Here is a 15282-nt window from a genome sequence, read left to right as displayed (position 1 = left end):
TTAACATAATCTCACAATTCCTTGGGAACATCTCAACTGTAAATTAATCCCCAAATATGGCAGGAGTTTCTTACTCAAGCATGTCCAACTCAAATGACTTGGGGAGCATGTCCAAACAATACAGCATGCTCAAAACTGCCTTAATCCTGAGAAATTTCACTGGTGGTGGGATGTGGCATGATGATTTGTTTATGAGAAAATATGTGCTTTTATGAATTCTAGTTAACATTAATTCTTTATTAAGGCTCTGGCATCAGTCGCAGTCTTTTTTCCAAGTGTGCCTTTAAAATGTTGGCTACGGCTTTGATGTTGCTATCACTGGCAATGGAAAATAACAGCATAACAGTAGCTATAGTGTTTAATGCCTACAGGGTTTTCTAGTGTTTATTAAAAGACACATTTAAGGTAGTCCTGTAGCAGTTATTAATAGCAGTTATAAATGCAGACACAAATTGCTCTGTAACCTATAGGGTTGTAGTTTGAGCAATGATGTTAACTGTACACAGGTTGTCTGCAAGGTATGTACAGTACAGTGTACCACTTTTCCCATTAACACAAACAGTGGAGCTTTGGATGTGTCTAAATGCCCTATTAAGAACTACTCTTACTTGACATGATGCTACCTTAATACCTCACGTAATTGTGCTATTTGGTCCATATCCCACAACTGAATTTCACATGAGTGCCAGTACACTGTCAACTGTTGTGGTTTTAGACACTTTCTGTCAAGCCACTAGATACTAAAATTTAGGAATGACTGAGCCTCTGTGGACAGAAAAAACAAAGATACTTCTGAATGAATGTGTGAGGGTGTGAACAAGAAGCCTGGAATGAGTGAATGAGCATGTCAGAGGATGATGGGAAGAGATGCCACCTACTGTCCCTAGCGTACAGTTTAACTGTCACAGGGAAGGTGGTCAATCTTAATTTAGCAATGAGTTGTTAAGCAAGAGAGGGGGAGGGGGGCTTCAAACTCCCAGCCACCAATCAGGAATAGACACTTGTGCATCAACTGTACAGCTTGAGTGAAGGCCAACCAGAACTGGAGAGGAGACAGATTCAGCTGGTCATGTCATTATTTGTGCTATAATAGTCTCGAATTGCCAGACCTTTCTCCACAGCGCTGCAAAGGAGGGTCTGGCTAGTCCACACAGCATTCCAGGATGGGAGGAAAACATGCTCTGGTTTATTGGCATTTCTTTAAACCAATCACAATCGTCATGGGCAGCGCTAAGCACCAGGCAGAGCCATGGTGCCGCAGCAAAATAGCCTCGGGAAGGAACTTGTTTTGGTGGCATGTGTAAATTTAAAAGTTGTTTTAGTTGTGCAACAGAAATCTCAGATTGGATAGTCTATCCAATCTATATATATATATATATATATATATATATATATCATCTATCCATCTATCTAGTCTAGCTAGCTGTCTCAATTTACCCTGCAGAAATCTGAGGAGCAGTTAACCATAGTCCTCATAAATCCACCGGAGTTTAAAGGAACACGGCGACTTATTGGGACTTTAGCTTATTCACAGTAACCCCCAGAGTTAGACAAGTCGATACGTACCCTTCTCATCTCTATGCATGTTGTAACTCTGACGCCCCCAGCGCTAGCTAAGCCTAGCACAGATCCTGGAGGTAACCGGTTCCAACTAGCCTACTGCTCCGAATAAGTGACAAAATAACGGCAACATGTTCCTATTTACATGTTGTGATTTGTATAGTCACAGGGTGTACAAATAACTAGGTCATATGAGACACAGCCGTCTCCTAACTGTATACAAACTGGGAACTATATTCTCAGAAAGGTGAAGCACTGCTACTTCTGCTACTTGGGCGGAGTGATTTGCTAGCAGCACCTGAAGCCCTGTGGTGAGGAGCAGAGAGTTCGCCTGGAGTTCACTCAGAGTTGAAGTAATAGAGTCAACAATTACTAGATAGTAAAAGCATAGTGACCTTGTTATTTGTACACCTTGTGACTATACAAATCACAACATGTAAACAGGAACATGTTGGCGTTATTTTGTCACTTATTCGGAGCAGTAGGCTAGTTGGAACCGGTTACCTCCAGGATCTGTGCTAGGCTTAGCTAGCGCTGGGGGTGTCAGACAGAGTTACAACACGCACAGAGATGAGAAGGGTATGTATCGACTTGTTTAACTCTGGGGGTTACAGTGAATAAGCTAAAGTCCCAAAAAGTCGGCGTGTTCCTTTAAAATTCCAACACAAAGAAAGCGGAAGGTAATGGACATCCGGCCGAAAAGAGTGAAATCCGGCGGAATTTCCGGCGGCAATGGAGCAATCCCGAAAGTGGAACGTCGTATATATATATATAGACTAGTACATAACTGTTCCTACCTCAGAACAGTCAAAACCTCCGAAAAGTAAATATTCAGAGTGAAACACAAATTTTTAAAAAGCAAAAACTGAAAAAAAGGACACACACAGCCAATGCGTAAAAAACAAAGTACAAACTTTATTATTCTGTCTTTACAAAGGCACAAGCCTCTTTATCCCCAAAACATTTCTCTTAAAAACAAAACAAAGACAAAAAATAGCTTCTTGACGACCATATGCACCGAAAGGTTAACAAAAAAAAAGGTTACAGGAACAAAAGGAGAGGGAGAGGAGGGAGCGGCGAAATGTAAAGGACACAAGAAATAATGGCAATAGATAAACAAAGATGGCATAAAGGATTTTGCAAAAAACAACAAAAAAGATGAGAGGGGCAAACAGGACAAGATGTAGGAGGTCTGGACATGGAGGAAAAGGGGGATACACAGCTGTGCGGCTTTTATTCATATCCTAAAGAGCTTCAGCTGAGGAGATGCCCCTTTATACAAAAGAAAGAGGCAGACTCCAGTATAGTACAGTAAGTGCTTTGTAATTTTGACCCCATTTAATGATCCCCAGGCCCACCCCACTCATCTGACAAGCTGATATGTCAATGTAACATTTCGTAACACACAGAACAGAGTGTAAAACACAGATGGAAATAGAACAGCTCTGGGTTTCAGCAGAAAACTATCAAATGCAGATACTCAGAGTAAAAAGCAGAGCTTTCAAAACACATTTTCCATATCCAGGAATCCCCTGCCTATAGTGATAAGTACTAGGAAAATGTCCCATGATTTAATTTGACAGATGCGTCACTCATTTTCAGTGCAGCTGACATCAATATTTCTTTAAAGGGCAATTCCATGACATAATCATGATAGATGTGGTGCGTTCAATTGAACACATTATCTGTCCAGCAGTTCAAAGCTCCATCTATGCATTAATGCAGGGGATTCTAATAATGAGTTTGTCATTAAATGCAATTATAAAATAGCAGTGATGTGTCAAAAGCACTAAATGCAAATGTAGTCTCTAAATAGACCAGGTTTCACTTTTGAAAAGTAACCAGACAGGAAAAATTAGTAACATTTTAATGGAATGTCAACATTTCAATGTGGAATTTTTTACCCCACACATCTGGCTTTTATGCACACGAAGGGGCCAATGGTTGCAAATACATTTAGAATATTTTAGGAATAACAAATATCAGGAGTGCTTGAATGTAATTGGTATACCAGCAACCTGTTCCATGTTTGTGGCAAACATAATCAAACAAAGCATAAGTGAAATAGACAAAATAACTGTGAGTATATATTCTAACACACCCTGGGTGTTTACAAGCCTGTTTGGAAAGCTGAGGGGAAAACCAGAGGGATTCCAGTGGCCACCAAACGGCGCAGATTAAGTGTTAAGGTACGTCTCTCAGACCCCGGGGGCTCTGTTAAGGTTGGCTTCACAGTGCCTCCCTGCACCCACGGGCTATTAGTAAGGCAAGCTGCTGCCTCTTTCAGCTACATGTCTTAATGTCTGTTAACCAACAGTTCCAGGCAAAACATATGATCAGAGCAGAAACGTGTAAATAGCATGGTACACTAGACAAAGAGCACGCAAGAGGACAAATAATCTATGCAAGTAAATGCATAGAGCATGTGTGGTCAACCCAGTCACCTCTATGGCACATTCAAACAATTTTACCGGGCATGTTCCTCGTATTTAAAGTATTATCTGCTTTGATAGATGTCTCAACATTTGGACAAGAAACAACAATGTTAAGGGCTAAATAAACAAGCCCTAAATTTGAGCTAACAAGTGATTGTATGTCAGCCATATTTGTATGTGTGAGTGTTGTGCGCACATACACACAAGCCTTTATTTCAAGGTAAAAGCGGTGCTGTTACAGACTGCCAGAGTCTGTGACACCGTTGAGCCCTGCTGATTCAAAACGCTAAATGGGACACACACACCAGTGGAAATCACTCGAGTGCCCTCAGATTAGCTTATTTAACAAGCCAGGTGCTTTTAAATTCAAGAGGGGATCGTGTCAATAAATGTCAAAGCACTGATATTATTTTGTCAGGCCATGAGTAAAAAGAACATGGCAATACATATGTGAACTTACTGGGAACCCAGCCCAGTAAAAATGGCAACAAACAAAACAAAAAGAATAGAGCTGAGAACCAGTAAGCACACTCTCCTCCCGAGCTTCGCTTCATTTCCTGTGAGCACCAGTCAGCCATGAAAACTGCTTTTAAATTCCTCTCTGTTGTGGTGTTTTAGGAGGTTTAAAGGATGTTCATCTTAAACGAAAATGCACTGCTGTTTAGTGGCGATGACGCCACACTGCTGGCTTCTTTGACTCCTGTTTCGTGGATCAGTCCCATTGCTTCAGGGCCGAATAAAAGAGAACAGTCCTGGTGATAATGGTGAGGTTTAGCAGACATTCTGACGGAGCATTTATGGATCAGTCGGTGAAGTAGCCACTCTAATAACCTCTCTATAAACTAATGAACAGACAAGAGTTTGTGTGTGTGGATAGCAGGGGGCTAAAGATAAGCAGAGAAAAAGACACAAGAGAGACTGCATGTATGAGTGTGTGTGTATAAGTGTAAACCTATTTGGGCTGCCTATCAAAGTACAACATGGAAGAGTGTACTGAAAAGAAACAAAAAACGAGTGCTTCAATCTGTCTACCAGCCCTATTAATGTCCACTAAACAAGAGTGCTGTGGGTTTGAAGCCTCCTGTAGCCCTGGTCTGCTTGGGCCTTTTGTGTGTAAGTGTGTGCGCGTATGTAAGTGTACGGCGTGTGAGACTTCGAGGATGAACTCAGGGCAGTGAACAGTCGTCGGGCCCGTCGCTGTTTGAGGCTGTGTCTGAGCCCGCAGCGTCGGAGGGGACACGCCCTGAAGTGACGATGACCGCCCTCCGCTGCTCTTCCTCGCCAACACAACCCTTTCCCTGGGTGCCCTCGATGTGCTGGATTGCCTGGAGAAAGAGGATTAAGCGATGTCAGTGACGACAGCACCCTCTGGTGTTCAAATCTGAAAACCTTTCCAACAATGGTTCACAAGTCTGCTTCTGTCTCCCGTCTTACTTGAACGATGGTGTCCAGGTTGTGTCGAGATGTGGACACTGCATTGATAACTGATGTCGGGCCCATGGTTACAACGGTGACATGATGGGGCTGGGGGGGCTGGGGAGGCTGGAAAGGCGCAGGGACGATGACTGTGGCATGGTGTGTAGGTGCAGGCGGGGTAGCCAGGGCCAACACCTGGTAGAAAGGAGCAGTTATTACTCTTATGTCACCACTACACTGTGATAACATAAAGTAATGTTAAATTAAGAGTACACTTCAGGTATCATGAAAAAACAGCAGAAACTACCACAAATATGACATGACATGTAAAATATATAATAAATACATAATGAATACAAACTAACACAGTGCACATACAGAGGCACTATTACACATAATTGGGAATACAGATGGGCAGCTTATTGAATATTAACCAGGCCAGATGTTAGGAATCTCTCATCAAACTAAATTTTCTCCTGTCCTTATGTTTGGGATTTGTCTCACTGTCTGTTTTGAGGTGCTTCTAGAAACCAAACTTATTGGGGAGTTAGTTAGTTTTTTCCTGAAATGGTGCAAGTAAGAGGTGCTCAGATTTCTCATGAGCGTGCCACTTACAGTTGGTGCTTTAGATCAACCTGAGCTTGACAAAAAGGGAGCACACAAGCCCAGAGTTGTACAAAAACAAGCTCCCCTTAACTTGAAATAAACCAGATCTGTCAGGCCACCCAATCTGCCAACTGTACAACTCGCAATTTAAATGTTTATTAAAAGCTGCTTGTGTTTCTCTTATTTTATATCCCAGTATCAAATTGTACAAGTTAATTCTTGACCTTTGAAATGTTTTTAAACAAAAAAATCTTAACTCAAGGTCCACTTATTAGCTTTTACCAGCACTTTCGACCACATCTTAAAGTCTGAGGTTAGTGATGCTCTGACTTATAACATCCCATAACCATGAGATGCAGTTAAAAGCTCTGGACAAGGTTAGTAAGTGGACTTTTTGTTGACTTGTTTTTGAGGGAAGCTTTGATGCATATATAATTCCTTTATTTCTGTTTCAATAATTCAGCAAAGTTAAAATAAGATATTAAAGCAGATCAAGCTTTTACTTGTCATGGAACCACGATCGTAGCAAAAAAAGAAAGATATATTTTGAGTAACAGTTCATTTATTTTTTTTTTTGGTTACTGGGGTAATTTTGTCAATTCATATTGATATTGATCTGAGGTCATATGGCTCAGATCTGCTCGGGGAGTCACAAAGTGCCACATGATGACTAATGCAGAGGGTATCAATCATCTTTCACTACCAGCGCCCAGCTGCCACAAGTAGTGGATGGGCAGACAGCACACGCCAATTGATTTGGCATCATGTTCAGTTAGGGTCTGCCTGCAGAAACAGGACACTGGGGCTGTCAGGGCAGGAGACAGGCACAGCAGAACGATGTGTGAGCTGCTCATTTAACACACTGTAAATGTGTCTCAGCTGCTGACAGCTCTAACTCTGGACATGGAAGAGACATTTACAAAACACAGAGATTAGTTAAAGTGTGTGTGTAAGGGTTTTAAAATGCTTCAACATCGACTCAAAGAAATCTATACATTTTACAGCTACTCACAGAAAGGAGGGGGGGAATTTGGTGCCAAGTCTGATAAATTTAGGGTAAAGAGCCAAATATAAACACTGGTTTTCAAAATATACTGGAGCTGAAAATGGTTCATCTGCGTATGAAATTCAAAATCGTAGTGTACATTATTATTTAAAAAACCTCTCACAGAATCTCACACAGAATTAATGAAGTGATAAAATGGACCAAACTAAATATTTTTTTCGCTAATTTCAACCAAGGAAATTACTTCAATATCACTCATGAATTGAGACATGATCACGTTTGTTAAAACACTCAAGCAGCCACAAATCTTTGATCACATTTGGTTCTTTGTTCTGCTGTTCCATAGACAAGATAAGATCCAATGACATATATTCAATGACAAAACCTAAGGTGTAGAAACAACCATATGTCTAATTTAGTTCTAAAAAGATCATTTGTGTTGTGACCATGAAATGTGTACTATGGATTTTGTACATTAGACTTAGGGAAGTTTACAAAAAGTACAATTTATCGGCATAATTCTCAAAAGGATTCCACTGTTGTGAGTCAGACTCATATGCAAATGTTTCCAACCTGTGGGCTGTGGGCTGGAGTAAGGTCCCTCTCCAGCTGTTTGTGCTGCTGCAGACGGACAAGGCTCTGTGTTTGAGTCTGGTGCTCCTGGACCTGCTGGGTGAACACCTTCAGTTTCTCTGGGTACAACTGGGCATCCAGGGAACGCATCTGACACACAGAGACAAGGATAAAAGTGGGAGTTAGCAACTCATAACTATGTTAGTCCCTGCATTTGTCTAGACAAAGACTTTCGAGTGTCTGAAATTGTGTTACATGTTGTGATCGTTCCTATTACCTGATCTTCCAGCAACATCCTGACCGAGCGCTCTTTCTCCAGCTGCTGCCTTAACTCAATCATCTCCCTCCTCAAGTCCTCAGTCTTCTCCTCCTCCAGAATGTCTGGTGAGCCAATCCCTTCATCTTTCTCCTCCGCACGCCGTCTCTTAGGGGAGGAACCACTTAACTCCTAGGGAGAGCAAACAGAAATTGGATATCTGTTTTAGATGATACTGACAGACGGAGAATCCTAGTAAAGCCTTTTCAGGTTTGGCACGGTGATGCTTTACTTGTATGATTCGTTTGAGCTGACTGTTCTGCTGCAATAGCCGCGTCTTCTCCTGCTCCAAAGTGAAAATGTACTCCGCTGTCTGTTGCAGGATGGCAGCCTGGGGAAAAGAGAAGGAAGAATGTTACAGGTCTGTTATGAAGGCGAGTTCAGCCCCTTACAGCTACTGTACATCTAACTCATCACCTAATTCAAACATCTCTTGTGACCCACCTTACTGAGCTTCTCCCCATCGCTGTGTGGGATGAGCGTTTTAAGTGACTGGAATCCAGAATTGATGCTCTGCATACGCCGACGCTCGTTGCTGTTAGCAATCTCTCTGCGAATTCGCCTTTCTTGGTCCCGGGCTGTTTCTGGGGTCAGAGGAATGTTGGCCAGACTAGGGGGAGGATAAAGGGAGGACAGCAGTTAGTTTGATATAAAAATAAAACATACATTTTAAGCAACATCTCCCTTACATGGTGCAGATTATCAAGTCAAACATTTAATAACACAAAACCACAACATTAGCAATAATACACTAATACGCTAGTACCAAATACTAACTTGTTAAGTCTCTGCAAATTATAGTGTGGTGTAGACCTACTCTATCTGTAACGTGTCCTAAAATAAGTTATATTATGATTTGACACTATAAAATAAAACTGAATTGAATAGAGTAACATCTAGTATCAGGTCAGTCTACTTCTATTTGACCCATCTAGGTTAATGGCAACAACAAGCTTAATTTTTGTTTTGATATTCTTTTTTGGAAACCCAAATGATCTCAATGTGCCTTTTTCCACTCTCACTTGTGATAGTGAAATGGATGGACGTTAAATTGTTGTTTCCAACAAAGCTAAGTATATGGGCATACAGTATTCCTGTGATCACAATCCTGTCTAATGTCGTGACCTCATCTGTTGAGGCTATGTTGAGATTTTAGCATTTCTGCCTTCACTCTTTGATTATGAGAGACTGACTGTCAACATTTTATTGGAACTACTTTATACCTGAGAAAAAAAACTGTGAGGTCTGTGGAATATATTTGAAAAACACCTTGCTGTTGGGTTTTTAATTCACCTCCATTGTAAGGTGGTTGTAGCAGAATGAAACTATCTGCATGGCTAAACACAAAGTGTAGTAAGTGATAAAATGTGTAGTTTTATGTTTTGGATGAATGGATCCTTTAACATCACATTAGCACCAAACAGAATGGACCAAGAAATGCACAATACATTCCTATTTTTACACAGGTATTTAGAGTGCATTTGTATTTTAAGTCCATCAATAATTACTTTCACGTGTGGACATTAACACCATACATGTTGCAATCCAGGGTTAAATGTAGTGGGGCATCAATCTAGGGTTAAATGTAGTGGGGCACCGCAGGGATTAATCAAACTATTCTTTAACCCTATAACAAGGAGTTCAATTCCATTTTCCCTGCATGCTATAGTGTCTTTTAGCAGATACAGAATGGGATTGCTCTTCTAACCTTATGCCATTTTAACAGGTTTTAAAGTGACACATTGATTAATATGTATGCTATGCAATCCAAAGTTATGATTTTGAAAGGTTTTAGTGTGTGAGAATATTTCCTGGCATTGAAGCAGTACTTACATTTCACAAGACACCTTACAAGCACCACACATGGTAAAAAGGCATCTTTAAGTAGCACCATTGCTGATGACTTCAGTTGAGATGTAATTAGAGCAGCACTGAGCCTGTTAATAGTTCTACCCCAAAGCTTTGGTGAAAAGACACAATATGCCATATGCTGTAATTCAGATGAGAAGAAATTCAAAGCGAACTTCCTCTAACATCCTCTGTATCGAGCTCAGTATCTCTGGGACCCTCTCTGGCCAAGCTCTTATCTGTACTGACTCAGCTGCCTCAGTGCAAACACTGGGAACAATTGTGCAGACACAGATGAGAAAATGTGTGTGTGTGTGTGTGTGTGTGTGTCACACACAGTCCCACAAGTACCAACACTGCAGTGGTGCATCCAGCAAACACATCCACTGCCAAAACGTGACCAACTGGGCCTGGACTTCACCATATCACACAAACACTAGCGATGTGGAGTAAGGTCTGGCAATGCGAGACACAAACACAAACCAAAACAGAGGAACAGACTGACTCCCAATTAGAGTGGATTAAAGCTTAAAGCAGGAGTTTAAGTGCCAGGCAATGCACAAACATTAGATGGCTGTGCTGCTTTTCTTGTCTTTAATCATAGTTAATTAAATTTCTTTAGGTTTTGGACTGTTGGTCAAACAACGCAAGATATCCTGAGACATCACCTTAGACTCTAGGAAATAGTGATGGGCATTTTCCCACTATTTTCTGACATTTCATAGAGCAAATAATATACATATTAATCAATAGTGAAAATAATCAGTTGTGGGGCTGCAACTAAAGTGCCAGCATTTTAATTTGATTGTATTAGTCATAATAGTAACACAACTGGAAATACAGTAATATATGTTTTTAATTGTAAGACATGCAAGTACTTATAATTGAATTATAAAGGCACACAGTGAGTGTGCTCATGACGCCAACAATGTATGTCTCTTTTTCATTCATTTTAAGTCTAATTAGCATTTATATCATTGGGTTAAATTGATTTCCCTCGTTGTGTAGCAATTGTACGCAGACTCACAATGAGGAATAAATAAATAAATAAATAAACAAACAGGACTACATCTCCCATACTGCCCGCGTCACTACCAACAGCCAGCAGCAACAGCAGCAGATCCCTCCGCCTCCCTCTTCAAACAGAGCTGCGGACGTATCGAAGGGCCTTCCGCAACATACACACCCCCTTATTAATAACACCACTTTTAATTTTCCTGCCTCCCCGCGAACGCCAAATGTTCCTTTACCTGTAACACCGAAGGGGATGTATTTGTATAAGGCCAACTAAACCCCCTTCCTCATAACAATGCCCGACATCAGCTCTGTGCTCCAAGCAGACTTTTCGTGTCCTCCGCCATTATAACAATGCGGCAGGCAGCATGGCAAAGGTGCGGGATGAAAAGACGCAGTGGAGGCGACTCGATAGCGCGAACAAGACGCACGGAACCACCAGTGAAACTATCGTCACGTCGAATTGGGGCGATTTTGACAGCAGTTGTACAGTTTCACGATAAAAGTAAACGAAAACAGGGCGTCAAACAGGAAACAAACGCCAGACCCCTCATCAGTTTTAGCACAAGCCACAAGCATGGCCGCACTACCCACAATAACTTCGGATCGCTCTGAGCGAAATCGGCAACCTGCACGATTGTGTGCGACAAAACTAGAGCCTTTCACACTGAATGACACTCGCTCGTATAACCTTTCCCATTCTTACGCATATCACAGCACCTTTAGGTGTTACTGGGGGTAATTTGAGGATAAATAGAGCATGGTGCTCTGGAGCGGAGTAGCAGCGTGGTGTGCACAGAACCACGTGGTTTATGTTTGTTAGCCACAAAATACATCAAAATATGTGAAATAACATCCCGGGGAGGATGCTGCGGTCTGAGACAGCCCCCACTTGTTCAGACGCAATATAACTTAACGTTTGATGATAATTAATGCCCGCAGCCCCCGTGAGTGGGTCGTGTACACAATAACAGATCACATCAAGCATGTTGCCACATTGCCGTCTACTCCAAACAGATGACTTAAAATAATAACAATAATACACGCAGCGTGCTGGATGAAGCGCATGTATACACACCTGCAAAGACCTCCAATCACTTCTTTCTCCGTTTTCCTGAAATGTTGCAAGGAGGGCACCTTCTGAGCTGGTACCATGAAATACTCCATGCTCGCCTCTCGCCAGTTTGCCCCCCCCCCCACACTCCTAAAAAAACAGCAAACAGTCTCCGCAGAATAGAAAAAAAAAATATGACGTTAGAGAGCAGAAATCCCGTGATCCGAGGCGGGTTAAATCCTCAGAGAAGATATGAATCCCTCGTCTGTGTAGTGTAGTAGTTTCAGGCTGCTGAGAGTTGTAATGTTACTCGACTTCCAGCTGATGGGGTTCCCTCGTTGTGTGTGGCGCTCGTCCTCTCTCTCTCTCTTTCTCTTTCTCTTTCTCTCTCTCTCTCTCTCTTTCTCCCTCCCCTCTGCTTTCTCTCTCTCTGCATGACCATGTGTGTGTGTGTGCGCGCGTGCGTGCGTATGTGTGTGTGTGTGTCTATGCAGCTGATCGGATAGCTTACAAGGCGGGAAACAGCTGGTAGGAGTCACACTGCAATACCAAAAGCCTCCTTCCGCAGAGACGAGGGACTGCATGTAAACAAAGGACTATTTTGCATAGAAATAAGACGACAAGAAAACGCACACGTAGGGGTGAAGGGGATTGTATATCATATGTCTTTAATAGCAATTACAGCGAAACATTAGCAGCTAATTTGTGATTAAATGTGCGGTAGGCCTACAGTGTTAAAGCAATCCAAGAATCATCCAGTCGGTTATTATCATATCAAAAATAATTTCCCCTCATATGACAATATTTCAATTTAATCAACAGGCCTACTACTTTTTACACACATTTAGCATTCCTGAAAGGACGTTAACAGGTACCAGCATATAGGCTATATGATTCATTTTACAACATTTAAAGCAATAACCTAAATGTAGATTGCACCTTGACACTGATAAAGTAAATAAAGAGCGGGACTACTAGGGGCGGATACTCCAACAGCTGCGATGAGCGAACAAGAGGGATCAGCTGACGAGTTGGCAGAGCTGCACAGCAACAGCGCACCAGGGAGGGCTTTTAGGGACAGGCTGCTGGCTGACACGCAACACGGCTGAACGTGTATGTTGTTCACCATTTTGGGTGTAACGGTACATGTAGTTACAGTAGGATAATATACAGATAATCTAATAAAAGCTGCGACGCCCACACAGCGACAAAATGGGAGAAACGTGTTGTTTTTGCACCCAGAAACATGAAAAGCTCCAGCTGCATCCTTGTGGAGGCACCTGATGGTGTTTTATTAATTAGTCTACCTTGCTGGTCCAGCTGTAAGTAGCTCATGTGTGTAGCTATATAATCATTTATTTAACGCTGGTTCTCACGCAGCTGTTTAAATGACCTTCATGCTCGCAAGAAACCATGGCAGTGATTTCTAAGTGAAAATAGAGGACGCTTTTAAAAATGTATTTTAAAAAGTATTATTTAACTTACAAATGTATTTTTGCTGATAAAAAAATTGCTGTTACAATGGCCACATAGCTTATATAGGCCTATAGCCTATGTGTGTGTAGCCCTACAGTTTTCAAAACTTAAATAGATTTCAACCAATCAAAACAAATTGTTATACTTCAATTTAATGAACATGATTGTTTAGTCCATTAATTACAAGTTGTAATATCAATTCATTGATATAGTCTTACTTTGGTACCAATTTCGACCTAGAGAGAAAGTAAAATCCAGGATACAATATATAATAAAATCCAGGACACACTATATTATGTTGTACATAACATGCACCACAATGTATAGCCTATGCCCCATGCAATAGTTGCAAAATGTATCAATAATGCACTCAAATATTTAAAACCCTTAATGGACATGAAACTTAAACTAGCCAACCGAATTATTGGGGGCCACTGTCACTGCATGTCATTTTCCATGGAATTCACCATTGATTCCAAAACAAATAGGCTACACAAAAATAAAAAAAACTTCAGCTGTTCTGAAATATTGCTTTTGAGTATCCTACATTAAGAAATCTGGAGTTTTACAGCATGAAAATTAATGTATGGATTATTATTTTAGAAATATTAAATGTTTGGAGAATTATGGCTTTCCTTATAATGGAAATATAAGGCTTGGTAAATCAATTCATAGGAATGAATAAAATCTCTGAGGGCTTCTGGGCTAATTAAATCTTCTCCCAGTTTGCTTTAGACCCTCTAGTGGTGGCATGGTGAAAAGGCAAAAGGGCTTCTGGTGCACAGATTTACACCCCAGCATCACTGAAACACTGGATGCCACAGGGTGGACAAAACCTAAAATCTGTATGGAACACCACCTTAGTCACATGGAAGTTGCCTTGAAATGTATAAACATGGTGGTGATGGTTGCTTTTGAGGTTGTCAGATGTGTGTTGCGTCTCCTGATTGGTATTTATTTAGAAATGAACTTACTTGGGTGGATGCCTTTGTAATAGTCAGCTACAGTAGTCACTACATCAATCATACATGCAGTGGTGGAATGTAACTAAGTACATTTATTCAAGTACATAAGTACAATTTTGAGGTACTTGTACTTTACTTGAGTATTACCAAATTATTCCACTTTCTACTTCTACTCGACTACGTTTTGGAAGCCAATATTGTACTTTTGAATCCACTACATTTATCTGATAATATTAGTTAGGCCTACTAGTTACTTTTTACTATTATTTACTATTAAGATTATTAATATAGAATATCAACTATAACAATATATCAACTAATAGATTATGATGTATTATTATAGATTAAGCTGCCCAGCAGTATATAAAGTAATCAAAATGAGCTCCACCTTTACCAGCTGCAACATGAAAGTGATGAACACATAAATGCATCAATAATTAACCTAATAATATATTCTGAAATGGGCTGCTGCATAATGAGTACTTTTACTTTCTGTACTTTATTTTGATGCTAATACTTTTGTTAATTTAGAAGTGATCTGAGTACTTCTTCCACCACTGCATATAAGTTACAACATTAAAATCATGATGACATGTGCCAAACAGGAAATGTCAACAGGATTGTATTTCATTGCACACTAGATTTCTAGAGGTTATTCTTAATTTCTACATGAGATAAGAGACTTTTTTGAGTGAATATGTTCAACAAGATATTTTTGAACAACAAACAAACTCTATACTCAAAAATTGAATCAAAACCCCTGAACATCGCAACGACAATTTAACATTCTGAGTTCACCATATTATGTGGTATATCATAATGTATATTATTGTGTGATTAAAACTCTAAACTTGTACACTGAAAACGTGAGCGTAATAGGCCACAGCTATAATATAACGTATACTGTAACTGGCTGTCTGTGAGTCAGAATGTATCAATTATGTAACACCGTTTTCACTGTTTTCACAGATGTCTACTAAACTCTGGAGAAGAAAACAACAGACAGTGAAATA

General features: G+C 40.6%; 1 protein-coding gene across 1 annotated transcript; it reads right to left on the bottom strand.

The window, feature by feature from the left end:
* Positions 1 to 2447: 2447 nt before the first annotated feature.
* Positions 2448 to 12246, bottom strand: tfap4 (transcription factor AP-4 (activating enhancer binding protein 4)). The gene is made up of 7 exons (XM_031312365.2): positions 11853 to 12246; positions 8357 to 8522; positions 8145 to 8243; positions 7874 to 8044; positions 7597 to 7746; positions 5430 to 5606; positions 2448 to 5320 (listed from the first exon to the last, which is right to left on the bottom strand). Exons 1-7 carry the CDS (start codon positions 11939 to 11941, stop codon positions 5162 to 5164), a joined length of 1011 nt encoding a protein of 336 aa, XP_031168225.1. The 5' UTR covers positions 11942 to 12246; the 3' UTR covers positions 2448 to 5161.
* Positions 12247 to 15282: the final 3036 nt, after the last annotated feature.

The sequence above is a fragment of the Sander lucioperca genome, chromosome 21, assembly GCF_008315115.2.
Source record: "Sander lucioperca isolate FBNREF2018 chromosome 21, SLUC_FBN_1.2, whole genome shotgun sequence".
NCBI lineage: Eukaryota > Metazoa > Chordata > Actinopteri > Perciformes > Percidae > Sander > Sander lucioperca.
Note: the sequence above shows the minus strand (reverse complement) of the source record. Positions and strands in the feature narration are given on the sequence as shown.